Below are 16,826 nucleotides of genomic sequence, written 5' to 3'. Positions count from 1 at the left end.
CCCCCCCCACACACACAGACACTCTCTCCCCGCAAACACACTTTCCCACCCCACACACACTCTTCTATTCTTCCCCCCCACACACACCCTCCTATTCTTCCACCCCGACACACACCCTCCTATTCTTCCACCCCGACACACAGTCTCCTATTCTTCCACCCCCACACGCACTCTCCTATTCTTCCACCCCCACACACACTCTCCTATTCCCCGTACCCACGTTCCTATTCCGCCCCCACCACATACTCTTCTATCTTTCCCCAACACATGCTCTCATATTCTTCCCCCCTATACATGCTCTCATATTCTTGCCGCCCCACACAACTCTCCTATTCCCCTTGCACACACACACTCTCTTCCGCCACACACACACACACACACACACTCTGTCTCTCTCTCTCTCTCTCCCCCCCTCCCCCCCCCCCCCCCCCCTCCCCCCCCCCCCCCCCAACCCCGCTTACACAGGGATTTTTGAAATAAAACCAGTCTTGACTCCAAACTAAAACACGAACAGATTCTAAACAAAGATTCTCACACCTAACATGCATTGTCTGACCTAAAATGTCACCTCTTCTTTACACTGATGAAACCTTTAGTTCTCTCAGGACCGTGACTTGAAAGGAATTCGGGGACTTACATATACATACTAAGCAATTAAAACCTTCTAAGTGATTAAAGATTTAACAGCATCTTAGGTTTGTTAAGTACATCCTCATCAATGATGTGAACCTTTGATCTTTCACTTATAAATTCTGTGTCTGATACTACCTCTCTTACTAACACCTGAAGAAGGACTGAGGCTCTGAAAGCTTGTGTTTTCAAATAAACTTGTTGAACTATAACCTGGTGTTGTGTGACTTCTGCGTCCAACAGTGGCACCTCCACATCATAACCATCAAGACTGGCTCAGCAGTAGCACTTCTGATTAAGCTGGTCGAATGCTAAAGGATTGCTGCTAGACTGGGTCTGCACCAGGTGGTGAGGGAACCACTGAGAGGGAAATACACACTTGGCCTCATCCTTACCAATCTTGCTGCAGATCCATCTGTCCATGAAAATGGCGTCATGTTCAGCACAACATCATGGGCTGGAGGGCCCGTTCCTCTGCTGTACCATTCTACGTTCTATATTCTAATGTCAGTAAGACTGACTACTGCCTGGTCCTTGTGGAGACAAAGTCCCGCCTTCACATTGAGAATACCCTTCATCATGTTGTGTGGCACTATCATTGTGCTAAATGGGACAGACATCAAATAGATCGAGCGACTCAACAGTAGGCATCCATGATGGGCTGGCATCCACCATAGGATAGAGTGGCACAGTGACTCAGTAGTTAGCACTGCTGCCTCACAGCACCAGCAATCCGCATTCGATTCCAGCCTCAGGCAACTGTCTGTGTGGAGCTTACACGTTCTCCCCACGTCTATGTGGGTTCTCTCTGGTTTTGCTCCTCCCACAGTCCAAAAATGTGCAGGTTAGGTGGATTGGCCATGCGAAATTGACCCATAGTGTCCAAAGATGTGCAGGCTAGATGGATTAGCCATCATAAATGCAGAGTCATGGGGGTGGGAGTCAGGGTTTGGGTGTGATGGTCTTTAGAGGTTTGGTGCAGACTTGATGGGTCAAATGGCCTCTTTCTGCACTGTGGGGATTCTATGGTTCGATGATTCTGTGAGGCGCTGTGGGCAATGAACAGCACAGAATCGTGCTCCAACCCAATTTGCAACCACATGGTCCAGTATATTCTCCACTCAACGACTGCCATTGAGCCAGAGAATCAACCTTGGTTTAATGGAGAGTGTAGGAGGACATGCTAAAAATGAGGTGACAACCCGGTGAAGTTACCAAACAGAACTACTTGTGTGCCAAACGGCATAAGAAGCCACTGGAAACCTAGGATGAACCAGGAAATGCACTCCCTACCAAAGACTAGGCATACAGCATTTAGGTTGGACGACCCAGATCTATACAGAAAATCCAGATACAACCTCCACAAAGACATCAGAGACACAAAGAGACAGTACTGGACCAAGTTTGAGGCCCAAACCAACCATACGGACTCCCGCCACCTATAGCAAGGCTTAAACAACATAACAGGATACAAATGAAGCAGAACAAGATAGCAGACAAAGACATATCCCTCCCTGATGTGCTCAATGCTTTCTATCTGCCCCCCGACAGCCCAGATGCACCTGTTCCCTCTGTCACCTTTGCAGATATCAGATTGGTCTTCCTGCGAGTCGACCAAAGGAAAGCGACGGGCCCGCACAGAGTCCCCAGCCAAGCATTCAGATCCTGTGTGGACCAGCTGGTGGAGGTATTCAGTGACATCTTCAACCGCTCCCTGCTACAAGCCAAAGCCCCCACCTGCTTCAGGGAGACTACCATCATCCCAGTACCTAAGAAAGCACATGCAACATGCCTTGATGACTATTGCCCAGTGGCTCTGACCTCCATCATCATGAAGTGCTTTGAGAGGCTGGTCATGGCCCACATCAACTCCAGTCTCCCAGCCTGCCTTGAACCCCTGCAATTTGCCTACCGATGTAACAGGTCCACAGCGGATGCCATTTCCCTAGCCCTGCACTCATCCCTGGAACATATGGACAACAAGGATGCCTACATCAGACTCCTGCTCATTGACTTCAGCGCCACCTTCAGCGCCAATATCCCCTCCAGGCTGATCACAAAACTCTGAGACCTAAGTCTCGGTTCCGCTCTCTGCAACTGGATCCTCAGCTTCCTGACCCATTGGCTGCAATCAGTGAAGGTAGACAACTGCACTTCCTCCAAATGACACTCTACACTGAAGCCCCAAACCCCCGGCTCTACTCCCTGTACACCCTGACTGTGTTGCCAAATTATGAACAAACACCCTAACCACTTCTGTCAGGCAGAAGATACAGAAGCTTGAACACACAAACTGGTAGGTTCAAAAATAGCTTCTTCCCTGCCATTATTAGACTGATGAATGGGCTCTCTAACTTCAAATAATGCTGATCTTGTTAATGCTGATCTTGCCTAGCACCCGGTGTAACCTGTATACCTTACTCTGTCAAAGTTTTTATTTCACCCTATGATATGTATGTCTTTGTTTACTATGATCTGCCCTTACTGCTCACAAACAAAGCTTTTCACTGTACTTAGGTACACATGACAATAAATCAAAACCAATGATAGACAGATCTAAGCGATCAAACAACCAATAGCTCAGATCTAAGCTCTGCAGTCCTGCAGTGAACGGAGGAGAACAATTAAACAACTCACTGGAGGGAGAAGCGCTACAAGTACGCCCACCCTCAATGATGGACAAGCACATCAGTGCAAAATGAAAGGCTAAAGCATCCGCAGCAATCTTCAGCCAGAAGTGCCAGGTGGACAATCTATCTTGGTCTCGTCCAATGGGCCCCAGCATCTCAGAAATCAATCTTCAGCCAAGTGGATTCACTCCAAGTTATATCAACAAACAGTTAGAGGCACACGATACTGCAAAGGCTATGAGCCCTGACAACATTCCGGCAATAGCACTGAAAACTTGTGCTCCAGAGCTTGCCACTGCCCTCGCTGAGCCCTTCCAGTACAATTACAAGACTGGTATTTCCCTGACAATGAAATCTGTCTCATCAGTCTATTCTCAATCATCAGCAAAGTGATGGAGGTGTCATCAGCAGTGCTATCAAGCAGCACCTGCTTCACAACAACTTGCTCAGTGACTTCCAGCTTAGGTTCCACTAGTGGCACTCAGCTCCAGATCTCATTACAGCCTTGGTTCAAACATGGGCAAAAGAACTAAATTCCAGAGTTGAGGTGAGAGTGATAGCCTTTGACATCAAGACTGAATTTGACCAAACGTGGCATCAAGAGCCCTTGTAATACTGGAATCAAAGAGAATTGAGACGGGGGGGAGTCGGGGAGGTGTGGTGGGGAACAAACTCTCCACTGGTTGAAGTCATTACCTGACACATAGGAAGATGGTTGTGGTTCTTGCACGTCAGTCATCTCAGCTCCAGGATGTCTCTGCAGGAGTTCCTCAGGGTAGTGTGTCCTAGGCCCAACCATCTTCAACTGTTTCATCGATGACCTTCCCTCCATCATACGATCAAAAGTGGGGATGTTCACTGATGACTGCACAATGTTCAGCACCATTTGTGACTCCTCAGATACTGAAGCAGTCCATGTTCAAATGCAACAAGATCTTGTCAATATCCAGGTTTGGGCTGACCTGTGGCAGGTAACATTCACACCACACAAATGCCAGGCAATGACAATCTCCAACAAGAGACAATCCAACCAATGTCCCTTGATATTCAGTGGTGTTACCATCACTGAATCCCCCAATATCAATATCCTTACCATATAAACATAGTACAAGAGCAGGTCAGAGGCTAGGAATACTGGCCGTAAGTAACTCACTTCATCCCTCCCCAAAGCCTGTCCACCATTTACAAGGCATGAATCAGGAATGTGATGGAATACTCCCCTATTGCCCAGATGAGTGCATTTTCAACAACCCTCAAGAAGACTGACACCATCCAGGACAAAGCAGCCCACTTGACTGGCACCACATCCATAGCATCCACTCCCTCCAATACTAATGCTCACTAGCAGTAGTGAGTACTATCTACAAGATGCACTTCAGGAATTCACCAAAGGTCCTTAGACAGCACCTTCCAAAGCCACGCTCACTTCTATCTAGAACAACAATAGCAGCTGATACATGGGAATATCACCATTCGCAAGTTGCCCTCCAAGCTACTCACTATCCTTACTTGGAAATATATTGCCATTCCTTTACTGTCGCTGGGTCAAAATCTTGAAATTCCCTCCCTAAGGGCACTGTGGGTCTACATCAACTGAAGCAGTTCAAGAAAGCAGCTCATCATCAACTTCTCAAGAGCAACTAGGGATGCTGGTCCAGTCAGCAATGGCCACATCAAATGAGTGAATAAATAAATAAAAATTAAGGGATATGGAAGATTATTTGGAATAGAAAGCTGATTTATGGTTCAAGGAAGCCAATGGTCATTTCTCCTCAGAACTCTTGAATCTGAAAATCAAAATGGAATATCCATCATTAGGGAAGAAAACTGCCATCCTTACCAGGTCTGGCCTACATGTGACTCCAGACCCACAGCAATGCAGTTCACTCTGAAGTGCCCTCTGGGCAATTAGGAATGGACAATAAATGCTGCCTAGTCAGCCACGTCCTCATCCTATTAATGAATAAAGCAAAGAATAAAAGATCTTTTGTGAAGAAGCACTAAAGGATTGTTTGTCTTCAGATTTCCATGCTTAGGTTAAGTGTCATGCCGTTTTGAATGGTATCTTGAATTGGTGCCTGATTGCATTATCACATGAATAGAACAGCAAGAAACCACACCCTCCTGATTACAAACAATTAAACTGATGAATAGGGTCATCTGTAGCCCTGTTAACGTGAAACTGCATTAACCAACAACCTTTTGCTCATTTTGTAACCCAAAAATGGAATTTCTTTTTAATTTTAAATTCTTTTCAGACAGATCCAATATGCTTTGGTATTATAATAAAAGGTCTTTGCAGGGTCAAAAGCTACATTTGACAAACGAGCAAATTACTATCTTGCCAAAATTCATGCATTATTTCACTTGCTGTTCTTCAGAAAAAAAGACTCAGATTTTGCAGGTAGCAGTAAACAATTAGTCCTTGCTAGTCATTACACTTGTAATTGTCAACAGACTTTTCATGGACTTTTACAGTGTGAATGTAGTAATTAAAGTTAAAACAGAATGCACCTCTTTTGGGGATCCAGGATCTATGCTAAACAGGCACAAAGTTTACACACACAAAAACAGAAATTGCTGGAAAAGCACAGCAGGTCTGGCGGTATCTGTGGTGAGAAATCAGAGTTAATGCATTCTGTTGAGTGATCTTTCCTCAGAACAGTTCTGAGCCTTTACTGCAATTTCCGTTTTTGTTTCTGATCACCAGCTCCCATAGTGTTTTCAATTTTTACAAAGTTTAGACATCTGGAAACAATGACAAGAACAACTGGAACTGCTGACAATCTTTCTATCTCTACGATTTTGGACAGAGAGATTTTGTACAAACAAATCTTAATATAATTTATCTTAGAAATTGAATTTTGAACTTAGGTGCCAGAGTGGCTCAGTGCTGCCTCACAACACCAGGGACCCAGGTTTAATTCCACCCTCAGGCGACTGTCTGTTTGGAGTTTACCCATGTCTGTGTGGGTTTCCTTTGGGTGCTCTCGTTTCCTCCCACAGTCAAAAAATGTGCAGGTTAGACATGCACGGGAATTCCTAGAGGCATGGTTCTCCACCCATACTTCAATCAACAAACATAGAGAATTAGACCCCATATATAAAAATCAGGGTTACAGGGATAGGATGGGTCTGGATGCACTGCTCTTCAGAGGGTTGGTGTGGACTCAATGGGTAGAATGGCCTGCTTCCATGCAGCAGGGATTCTACAATCTATGATGTATCAATTGGACGACTTTTACAAGTGAACAGCATAATCAGGTGAACATCAGGCTTCAGTTAGAAGTTTAAAGTATTGGCAGAGATCTGTAGCTCGGGTTGTGGATGAAGTTGTTGACTTATTCGCCCAGCTGGCTTGTTTTTGTTCCGACGTTTCATCACCACGCGAGGTGACATCATCAGTGAAGCCTCCGATGAAGCGATGTTATTTTACTCCACTTGGAATTTATACTGTCTGGTCCATTATGGTGAGTACTGTCATGTCCGGTTTTGAGCTGTAAGGGTTTATATATGGATCCAATTCTATATGTTTGTTGATTGAAGTATGGGTGAAGAACCATGCCTCTAGGAATTCCTGTGCGTGTCTATGTTTGGCTTGAGCCACTATGGTTACTTTGTCCCATTCTCCACCCAAATGGGACAAAGTAACCATAGTAGCCCAAGCCAAACATAGACATGCACGGGAATTCCTAGAGGCATGGTTCTCCACCCATACTTCAATCAACAAACATAGAGAATTAGACCCCATATATAAACCCATACAGATCAAAACCAGAAATGATAGTACTCACCATAATGGACCGGACAGTATAAATTCCAAGTGAAATAGAATAACATTGCTTCATCAGAGGCTCCACTGATGATGTCACCTAGCAAGGTGACAAAATGTCTGAACAAAAACAAGCCAGCCTGGCGAGCAAGTCAACAACCTCATTCAGTTAAAAGGATCAAATTATGTTCTTTTTTGGCTTAGAGAAACATCCATAACTTGAAGAAACCTTTTGTAGAAATCTCTGCGGAAGCTCGATGTCTAAAACAAATGCTCCTGAAGAAAGGTAATCACTTAGAACTCTTAAATAGATTATCTCAGTGCAAGGAATTTAATTTGAAAGTTCTAATCCAGAAGTGTTTGGTTAAATTAAAACCCAGAAGGGTTTAGGTGAAGCTTATCCACAAATTTAATTCCCATCAAAACTGTAAGTCTATTCATACTTGATTCTTTGGCACAGTCCAATAACGTAAAAGGTCAGCACAGATTGGGGAGTTTCCAAATGAAATTTCTGCAGTTTTGTGTACAATATATTGAATTCCATAGTATATTGTCCGTAGTATTGCCTTTAGTCTTCCTAAATTTGTCACAAAAAATGACCACAATTACTCAATAGATCATTTTTTTAAAATAAATGTTATCCACGGAAATTAACAATCTGTTCAAACTTTTCACGATGGTCCAATTCGGAGAGAAAAAAAATTGCTCCTTGTCTTGTTTCTGTATGATAATACAAGTGTTAAGGCCATCTCTCATTTCCTCTTTGTTAAAGAAAAAACCCAGGTGGATCATTATTCCACTGGTGTTAAAGCTCACTTTCAGAAAACACTGGTGGTCATTCACCAACACTTTACATTTTGACTCAACCAACCTAGAATAACAATGTTATATACGAGAATATAAGTGTATTTGAATAGAATTCAAATCCACACTTTTATGTGAGAATTAAAACTCTCACTCCACTGATTACTAGCTCCCATATTAATACAACCAATTCAAACCCTGTTAACTCTTAGTTAATGGGATTTATTAGGTCTCAAGTATTCCTTCAGATCATATTAGATGGTAACATACATTAAATGATAAGGGTTGACCTGCTCACTGTTTGTAGCATTTTTGCTCCCTAATTTCTGGACTCGGTTCAGAAGAGTACGACAAAGCTTAAAATCATGATCTCTGCCATGAATAGGACATAATTTTCCCAAGGCAGTAGGCTGCTCATCAACTAGTAAGCAGCACCAACCAGCACGGTGAATGAGAAAGTAGAAGATGACATGGGTCATTGAGGTGTTGCACATCAATTCCTCATTCCATCCACTGTGAGTGGACTGCAGACCAAAAGGTGGGAAAATATATTAAAATGGAAAAAAAATTAAAAAAGAAATTTCCAGAAATGGTAAGAAAACTTCCGGCTCGCTGGCTGCTTTTGACAAACTCAGCGCCTTTGGTGTTCTTTCAATTCTGCTCCACTCATTTACCCACCATAACAGTCACAAGTTCATCAAAACATGGGGTGCAATGGAAGCAAAGGCACAGGATAGAAGAACATAATGGTGCCTCACGCAAAAGAACCCTTCACTTCTGACAGTAATATTATAAGTGGTTTCAAAATTTACTTATTTCAACGATCAATAAATGGATCACTGATTTTAAAAATTGACAATGACAGGTCTAAAACCAGTTCCTCATGGCTAGATGTCTGGGCACAAAGCTACCACTGACTTGGCACTAATTAGCAATTAATTTGCAACCTCTCACGTAGAGGCAGTTCATTGGCAAGGGAAATATTGTACTGGTGTGAAAGAGATCTCTTCTGAGAGAGGGCTGAGCGCATGGCTAGAGCACAATACGGGAACATTGGATACTGCCATCTGGTACCCAAAGTAGAAGGAAGGATTTTCATTCTTGTGCGTTAATATTGACAAACCCGCAAGCAAATTTTCCCTGAAGTTGCGCACATGCGCAGCTACACAGTAACGAAGACATTATTGTGTAGACCTGTAAAAATCAACCCGTTTCAGATACCACACGTGCACGGCCATGCAAAGAGTTTTAAATACCGCACACTTAAAAGGATAGGTTACCTGAAAAAAAATTGAAGGGGACTTTGCTTTGATGGGCTAAATATTTTTAAGACATTTCAGAAAGTTTGCAAAAATTTAAAAAGATGAAACGCCAGAATAACTGTTCAGCAGTCATGAACAAAGGGTTTGGACTCTCACTGTTCACTACAGATTCTAAATGTAATCAGAAAATGAGAAATTCAAATCATGTGATTAATTACAGTACTGTACACAATGTACTTACAATATCATAGACCATAGCATTGCAGCCTTTGAAGGTCCATTTCTTATATTCTACATTTTTTTCTAAACAACCTGCTTAGAGATATTATTACACACCTTTGGAGCAGAGAGAATTATGGTCGAATATTAGTCTAACCTTTGCAGCACTTGGGAAATACAAGCAACCAAATGAGAGCACCAGATTTACACAGATTACTGGCATTCAAAATCTAGGGTAATTCAGAATGCTTAAAGGACTCTAATGTTGAGTAATCTTTATTACACTGATCCTTAGTCAAATTACTGGATTTAGTTCAAATTTAACGTGGCAATCCTATTCTGTGTAATCCCAGATCTATTTTACTGTTAATTGTGGGTATCAAATGGGCTAGGATTGTTCAAAACATGAGAAATAACGGTTGCCAACTCAAACAGAAAAGTTTCAACCTAATTCAAAAGAAGTGTAGAAGATCCAGTAATAATTAAGGGATACTAATCATTCAGTTAATTGGTTGAGGAAGTATTTGCTTCTTAAATCACAAGGTTCAGAATACGCTAGAAACAAAATACAAAATGGCATCTTTCTAAAAGTTTTGCAATGGCCTATCTGATCATGTTGACTGCCAAAGTGTAGCACTTTCCCACCTTCAATCTGAAGTTAACTATTAGTAGAGAGGATGTAATTGCACCTGTGGCTTCTTATCATCCATGTCAGTTAGTATTAGTGGAATTGAAATTTCTATTAATATGTAACTGAAGATCCTTGAATATAATCTGTCCAACGTACAATTCTAGTAAATGATATATAACTTTCATCTTTCTGCATTTCCCAAATTCTAGGTAAGCTTTATTTCACAATTTAACAATTCTAGACTATATATAAGCAGCAACTATCTTACTTACAGTTTCTTCTGCCTTTCCATTACTCTCTGCCTGATGTTCCTCAGTTCTAAGATTCCAATTAGTGCTATTGCATGCCTCTTGATGAAAATTCACAACAGAATCTTCTTCCAAACCTGTTAATCCAGTTAGCATTGCTACTCCAGAAGCTGGTCCAGTTTGAAGGCATAACTGTGAGTTCAAAAAGGCTGCTTGTCCACACCCTGAACATTCAGCTGTTTCATGCAGCCCATCTATAGATCCTGTAACTCCATGTTCAACTCTAATAATTTCATCCTCACTATGTGAGGTAGCTAAAAGAATCAGATGAGGTTCATAGTTACAAACATCTGAATGAAATCCATAATCAATATCTTCACTTTGATTGTTACATAGATCAGGAGTTTGTCCTCCTTGTGTAATTTTCTCTGTGCTTTCAGTAAGTTCTCTATTAATTTCTCTGTTTGCTTTTACTTTTTTGAGAATTTCCTGGTAAAATCTCTGATCCTCTGAATAAGAATCTTCCTCACACTCCTTGCAGACTGAACTGTGAAGCCAGCTGTCACAAGCAGTGGCATTATTTTCTTTCAGAAATGCATGTGAAGATGACAAGCTGCCAAATTCTTTTCCCAAATTGTTCAAGTTCGGCTCATTGAAGTAGTTATGAACATCACAATCTAGAGTGGCTATGGTGACATTTTTCTCTGATTTAAAATCCTTGTCCTGTTCAAGAATATCATACATACTGTGGTCATCTTTCTGTGGCACATGATTCAAAGAACTTGAAATAAAAGAGTTTCTGTCAACTTTTTCAGTAACTAATTCTTTGTTAACTAATTCACTCAAATTTGATTCAGGAATATTAACTTTGTTCAATGTTTTCATTATATTGCCTTCTGTATCATGAAGTTTTTCTATGGTTAAGACTTTGCATAAGCAGCCAACTGGTTTAAGTTTGATGTTTCCAGTTGCTAGATTCTCAAATAGTTCAGTGGTTTGTCCATTTTGCACAGTTTTGGAGTCTCGCAGCCTGGGCTCACTTATTACCCTATCAAATTTGTTCTGATCAGTTTGCACCTTTGTAATCAAGCACTCTTCAACACTTAATGTTGGCATCTTTAAGTACTCACTCTGTGGCATATTAGCTTTACAGACAGGATTGCAACATGAATTTTCCGTGTCACAAACTGGCAAGACAACAATCCCCTCAATATAGTCCTCTGGCAAGTTTTCATTAACTTGGTTTTCTTCTACAATACTCTGTGGTATTTCATCAATTGGTTGTTTATTCTGATTTGGATTACTTTTCTGAAGATTTTCGATGGATATTTTCTCGTTTTCTGTGTTACTGAATACAATTACCTGCTCCTCAAGTGCAAATGACATTCTTTTGCTGTCAGGCTGTAGCGTTTCTGCAAACTTCTCACACTTTGTTGACTTCTTTGGTATGTTAGCTGGCTCTTTACTTATTACATCTCCTATGCTCATTCTATCCAAATTGAAGTCAGAGAAACTCCAGCATCTACCTGCCTCAGGACCCTTCCTGGTTTCTTCCGGCCTATCCAGATCACTGCGACTAGCTAGAAGTCTTGGACTGAAAGAAACTGTTTTTCCCAGAATTTTCTCGAGGTCTGCAAATATTTTTTTATTAACATTTTCTCTTTTAAGAGCTTGTAGATTACTTGGGAAATTGACAGTTATAGATTTATTGACTAGGAATGGCTTCAAAGATGGTTGCAAGGGCCTGACCTCTTTCTGGTCTGTATCATCAATCCTAATCTGAGTATCAGGCAAACACTCAAGACTTGTAAAATGGTGAGGAGGATCATGAGCTAGGTTACAATAAGATGAAGGAGGAAGTATTCCTGGTTCTAACTTGTTTTCCTAAACAAAGGATAAAAAAAGGCTTGAAGATAATGTGTAATTCAGCTTGGAGATATTTTAAATATTTCCTCTCCTAACTGTGAATTATGTTACATGTTGCTACTCAGTTTACGATTATGGAACTTTGTGGAGAGGCTAATTCCCTGTTGCCCAATACTTCATAAAAGTGAACAAACCTCTACATTGATAGCCATAAATGTATCTGGAATCCCAAAGTAAGTGGGAATTGTTTGAAAATAATCAGTTTACAATACAGAATAGAGTGGAGGAAGGCTGGACACATTGCGGTTAGCATTTTAGACTGGCTTATTTTGCTATAACTTATTTTTTCCACATATCATGCACTTAAAAAACTAACAAAAGCACAGAAAAAAAATACAAGCAGAGGTACTGAATAAAAACTGACTTTAAAAGATGTTAATAGTAGCCCTGTTCCGTTGTAAGATTATTTTTCACTTCAGCATTTAGACCATTAGACCATAAGATAAAGGAGCAGAATGAGACCATTCGCCCCATAGAGTCTGCTCTGCCATTTAATCATGGCTGTCATGTTTCTCAGCTCCATTCTGATGCCTTTTCTCTGTAACCCATGATCCCTTTACTAAATCAAAAACCTATCTGTTTCAAAGACTTGGCCTTAACAGCCTTCTGCAGCAATGAGTTCCACAGGTTCACCGCCCTCAGGCTGAAGAAATTTCACTTCATCTCAGTTCCAAAGGATTGTCCCTTCACTCTGAGGTTGTATCCTTGAGTTTTGGTCTCTCCTACTATTGGAAACTTCTTCTCCATGTCCAGTCTATCCAGGTGTCTCAGTATTCTGCAAGTTTCAATCAGACCCCTCTTATCTTTCTGAACTTCGGGTATAGATGCAGAGTCCTCAACCATTCCTCATATGACAAGCCCTTCATTCCTGGGATCATTCTTTCTCGTCTGGACCCCCTCCAAGGCTAGCACTTCCCTCATTGGATACATGGGCCCAAAACTGCTCACGACATTCCAAATGCAGTCTGACCAGAGCCTTATACAGACTAACAGTACTTCTCTGCTTTTATATTTCACTCTCTCACAATAAATGCTAACATTGCATTTGCCTTCTTAACTGCCAAGTGAATCTAAGTGTATACCTGAAGAGAATCTGGAACTAGGTTTCCTAAGTCCCTTTGTGCTTCAGATTTCTGAAGTCTTTCATCATTTAGAAAATTGTGTACACCTCTATTCTTCCCAGCAAAGTAGATAACCTCACACTTCCCCACATTGTATTCCATCCTGCCACTTCTTTGTCCATTCTCTATCCTGTCAAGTCCTTCTGCAGCCTCCCTGATTTCTCAAAACTCTCTCTTTTGTGTCAGCTGCAAACCTAGCACTAAGGCCTTCTGTTCCTTCATCCAAATCGTTAAAGTATAATGTGAATAGTTGTGGTCCCAACACTGATCCCTGCAGAACTCCACTAGTCACTGACTGCCATCTTCAAAATGACTCTTTTATCACCATTCTCTACCTTCTGACAGTCAGCCAATCCTCTATCCAAGCCACTGCCTTGCCCCTAACACCAGGGCTCATCTTATTTAGCAGCCTCCTATATGACACCTTGTCAAAGGCCTTCTGGAAATCCAAATAGATACATCATTGACTCTTCTATGTTTAACATGCCCGTTATCTCCTCAAAGAATTCTACCAGACTTGTAAGGCATGACCTGCCTTCGATGAAGCTATGCTGACTCAGCTCTATTTTACTATACATATCCAAGTATTCCACAATCTCATCCTTAATAACGGTCTCTAAAATCTTACCAACAACCAAGGTCAGGTTACCCTGTCTGTAATTTCCCATCTTCTGCCTCTCTCCCTTCTTAAACAGTATGACATTTGTCATTTTTCAGTCCTCTGGGACTCTGAGTCCAGTATTCATGAAAGATCACCACCTCCACAATCTCCTCAGCTATCTCCTTCAGAACCCTGGGGTATAGCCCGGGTGATTTATTCACCTTCAGACCTGTCAGCTTCCCCAGCACTTTCTCCTTATGATCCACTTAGTCATTACAAATAGATAGGCAAATCCAAAAATTTAAAACCTGCAGAAGTCCAATTAGACCAATAATTTATAGCTTAGAGAATGAGTTAGGTGTCAACATTGCTCCTTAAATGACATGGAGTCATACAATTTTAAAATCCAAATTCTCATGTTCTTGACCAAGTTAAAGATTGTAGGAGAACAAATTCTAGTTCGGTAAATCAGAAACAGAAGATGCTGGAAATCTCACTAGGTGAGGCAGCATCTACAAAGAGATAAATAAAATCAATGTTTTACATTGGTGATACTTGTCTTTTTGATGTTCTGATGAAAGGTCATTGACTCAAAACATTCTTGAAACATTAACTCTTTCCATCTCTGCACAGATGTTGTCTGGCCTGCTGAGGTTTCCAGCATTTTAAGTCGAAAATGTAGATGTGATTCTTTAGTTCTGTGCTGAAGCAGAGCACTGCCTGGAATAGAGTGTCAGGGCCACTAGTGCAGTAATCCCGTCTGCAGCTGTCTCTGCTTTGTAGCTGCAGCTTTGCCATCTGAATGTAAAATCACCTTCACTTTTTAAAATTATCATATTTGCAAAGATTTAAAATTCGGCATCATATTAATAAAATTTTTAAAATGTGTATAATTATTTTAATAGTCATGCTAACTTGCATGTGACAAAGACTCACATAATCACTTACACCTCTGTCTGTGATAAATAATTGGAACTTGAAATGACAATATTTGCAACTCTTGTATCACATTTTGTCAGATTTCCCCTCTGAAAAACAACTAGAAAAAATAGGGATTGCAGTTCATACGTGAATGAGTTACTTAGTGGAAAGCAATGCTTCATTCATTCTTAATGCTAATTAACTATGAACTGTGAATACTAATCGAGAAAAGTGGTAGTTCAAGGCACCAAAGAAATGATTCCATTGAAGACTGAAGAGGATTTTCAAGTCTTTATTAAATTACTTTGATACCAGATACTTACTTTGCGTAAGTACAAATAAAATTTCAATTTAGTATTTCTTTGGTGCATCAAAACGGAGTTAAAAGAAAAAAAGCCGTATCTAATGGCTCTGTCCATTTTCACAGCAAGAAGCTGAGTCACAGCAAGTACACCTATATAGAAACATATGCAAATTACAACGGGGAAACAGGCCATTCTGCCCAAATTCATCTACATATGCACAAGTTTGATCACAGTGTGCTAAATTAACTCAGTCAGTGAGGCATTACAATTCATCTAAATACCGTGAGGGTAGGGGAACAAGTAGATTCAAGGCAATTTGACCGGGCCCCCAGTCCAAAATTATTATTCAAAAAATTGCTAAAAGCACGCAATTGTGAATAACAAGTGAGCTCGGGACTTAGCAAGAGCTTGCTGATGATCATCTACAAAGCTCTGACATAGGAAATGAGATAACCACCAGCACCTGTGAATCTGTACAGCAGTGAGGAGGTCAATACCTTTTAACAGGAAAGAAAATAAAGATGGAATTACAACAGACAAAGAGGGGAAGAAAAAACAATGCACAGTTGACATAACTAAATTAAGACTCACTGTGGCAGATTTAAGTTGCTCTTTTTCTTTCTTTTCTTTTTTTTCCTTCTTCTTTTTCTTTTCTTTCTTTTTGCTTCCACTCAGAGCATGCAATTTCTCACGCTCCAAAGAAACCAGATTTCGGTACTGTTCATCACATGGATGATCCCAAGTTGACTGGCCCGATACAAAGTTAAAGTAATAGACATCTCCAGTGACATCTTGGCTGCCTCGGACAAGAGAAAGTAATCATGCAAAAATGTATATTTTTAAACCATTTCCAAAACCCATGATAATCTAGCTTTTCATATTATGGTACCATGCTAATCATCACTGACGCACAGAAAGCAGAATCAGACAAAGGAATTCGTATTGAGAAAGTAATAACAAAATTCCAGTTTACCCAAAGTGAGTTATGAAACAGTAGCAGATGTATTTTGGTTTACAAAAATACTTGTGTAAAGTTACAACTTAGTCCGACTACAAAAAAAACCTGTGTTTCACATATTCTCAGTTTTAGTTTGAATTTACTCAAGTTATTGAGGCTAAATTTGAAATGTTCTTGTACAATAAGTAATCTTTGAGGAGGTGGAATTGGTGACACAGTGAAACGACCATGACAGAGAAAGTTAAAGGAACATTTATTCTGTTTAACACACTTAATGAGCACCTGCCAAGAAAATAAACAAGACAAGCTGGAGAAAGTGCAAGAAACAGAAAGTGTAGCTAGCTCAAGCTGAAGGGCTCACAATGGGTCAAATAACTCCATTCATTCTCCACTGCAACTTCTACCATTTTATCGAATTAAATAAATTGTAACTGCAATTATTATATAGAAAACTGGTGAGATGTAATTTAGAACACTGTGTTCAGTTCATGGTGCTCTATTATTGGAAAGACTAGAATGGATGTATGCCAACAATTTTTCAGGATACCCCGTTTAGGGACCGTGCGGCCATCCGGACTCAATGTCCAGTTCAATAATTTTAGGACCTGAACTCTCCCATGTCCTAGCCCCCTACCTCACACACCAGGCCTTGTTATCACATAGCCTGCCAATACGCACTACCTACTGTTAGCCACTAACAGTGTCCATTAACATCTATTCACCCTCCTAGCCAGATTGTTATCATTTTCTTTGTCTGTCCAACTGTTCTTCTCTCTCATTGGGCTCTATCCTTACCTA

At 40.8% G+C, this 16,826-nt stretch overlaps 1 protein-coding gene across 4 annotated transcripts in view; it reads right to left on the bottom strand.

Moving 5' to 3' along the window:
• LOC109912354 (centrosomal protein of 164 kDa) overlaps positions 1 to 16,826 on the bottom strand; it is a 191,246-nt gene that overhangs the window by 129,348 nt on the left and 45,072 nt on the right. For all 4 annotated transcript variants that reach the window (XM_048615635.1, XM_048615638.1, XM_048615636.1 and 1 more), the window contains one exon: positions 15,662 to 15,866. In XM_048615635.1, coding sequence (XP_048471592.1) covers positions 15,662 to 15,866 — 205 coding nt within the window. The remainder of the gene's footprint in view (positions 1 to 15,661; positions 15,867 to 16,826) is intronic.

Source organism: Rhincodon typus, chromosome 32 (genome assembly GCF_021869965.1).
Source record: "Rhincodon typus isolate 14 chromosome 32, sRhiTyp1.1, whole genome shotgun sequence".
NCBI lineage: Eukaryota > Metazoa > Chordata > Chondrichthyes > Orectolobiformes > Rhincodontidae > Rhincodon > Rhincodon typus.
Note: the sequence above shows the minus strand (reverse complement) of the source record. Positions and strands in the feature narration are given on the sequence as shown.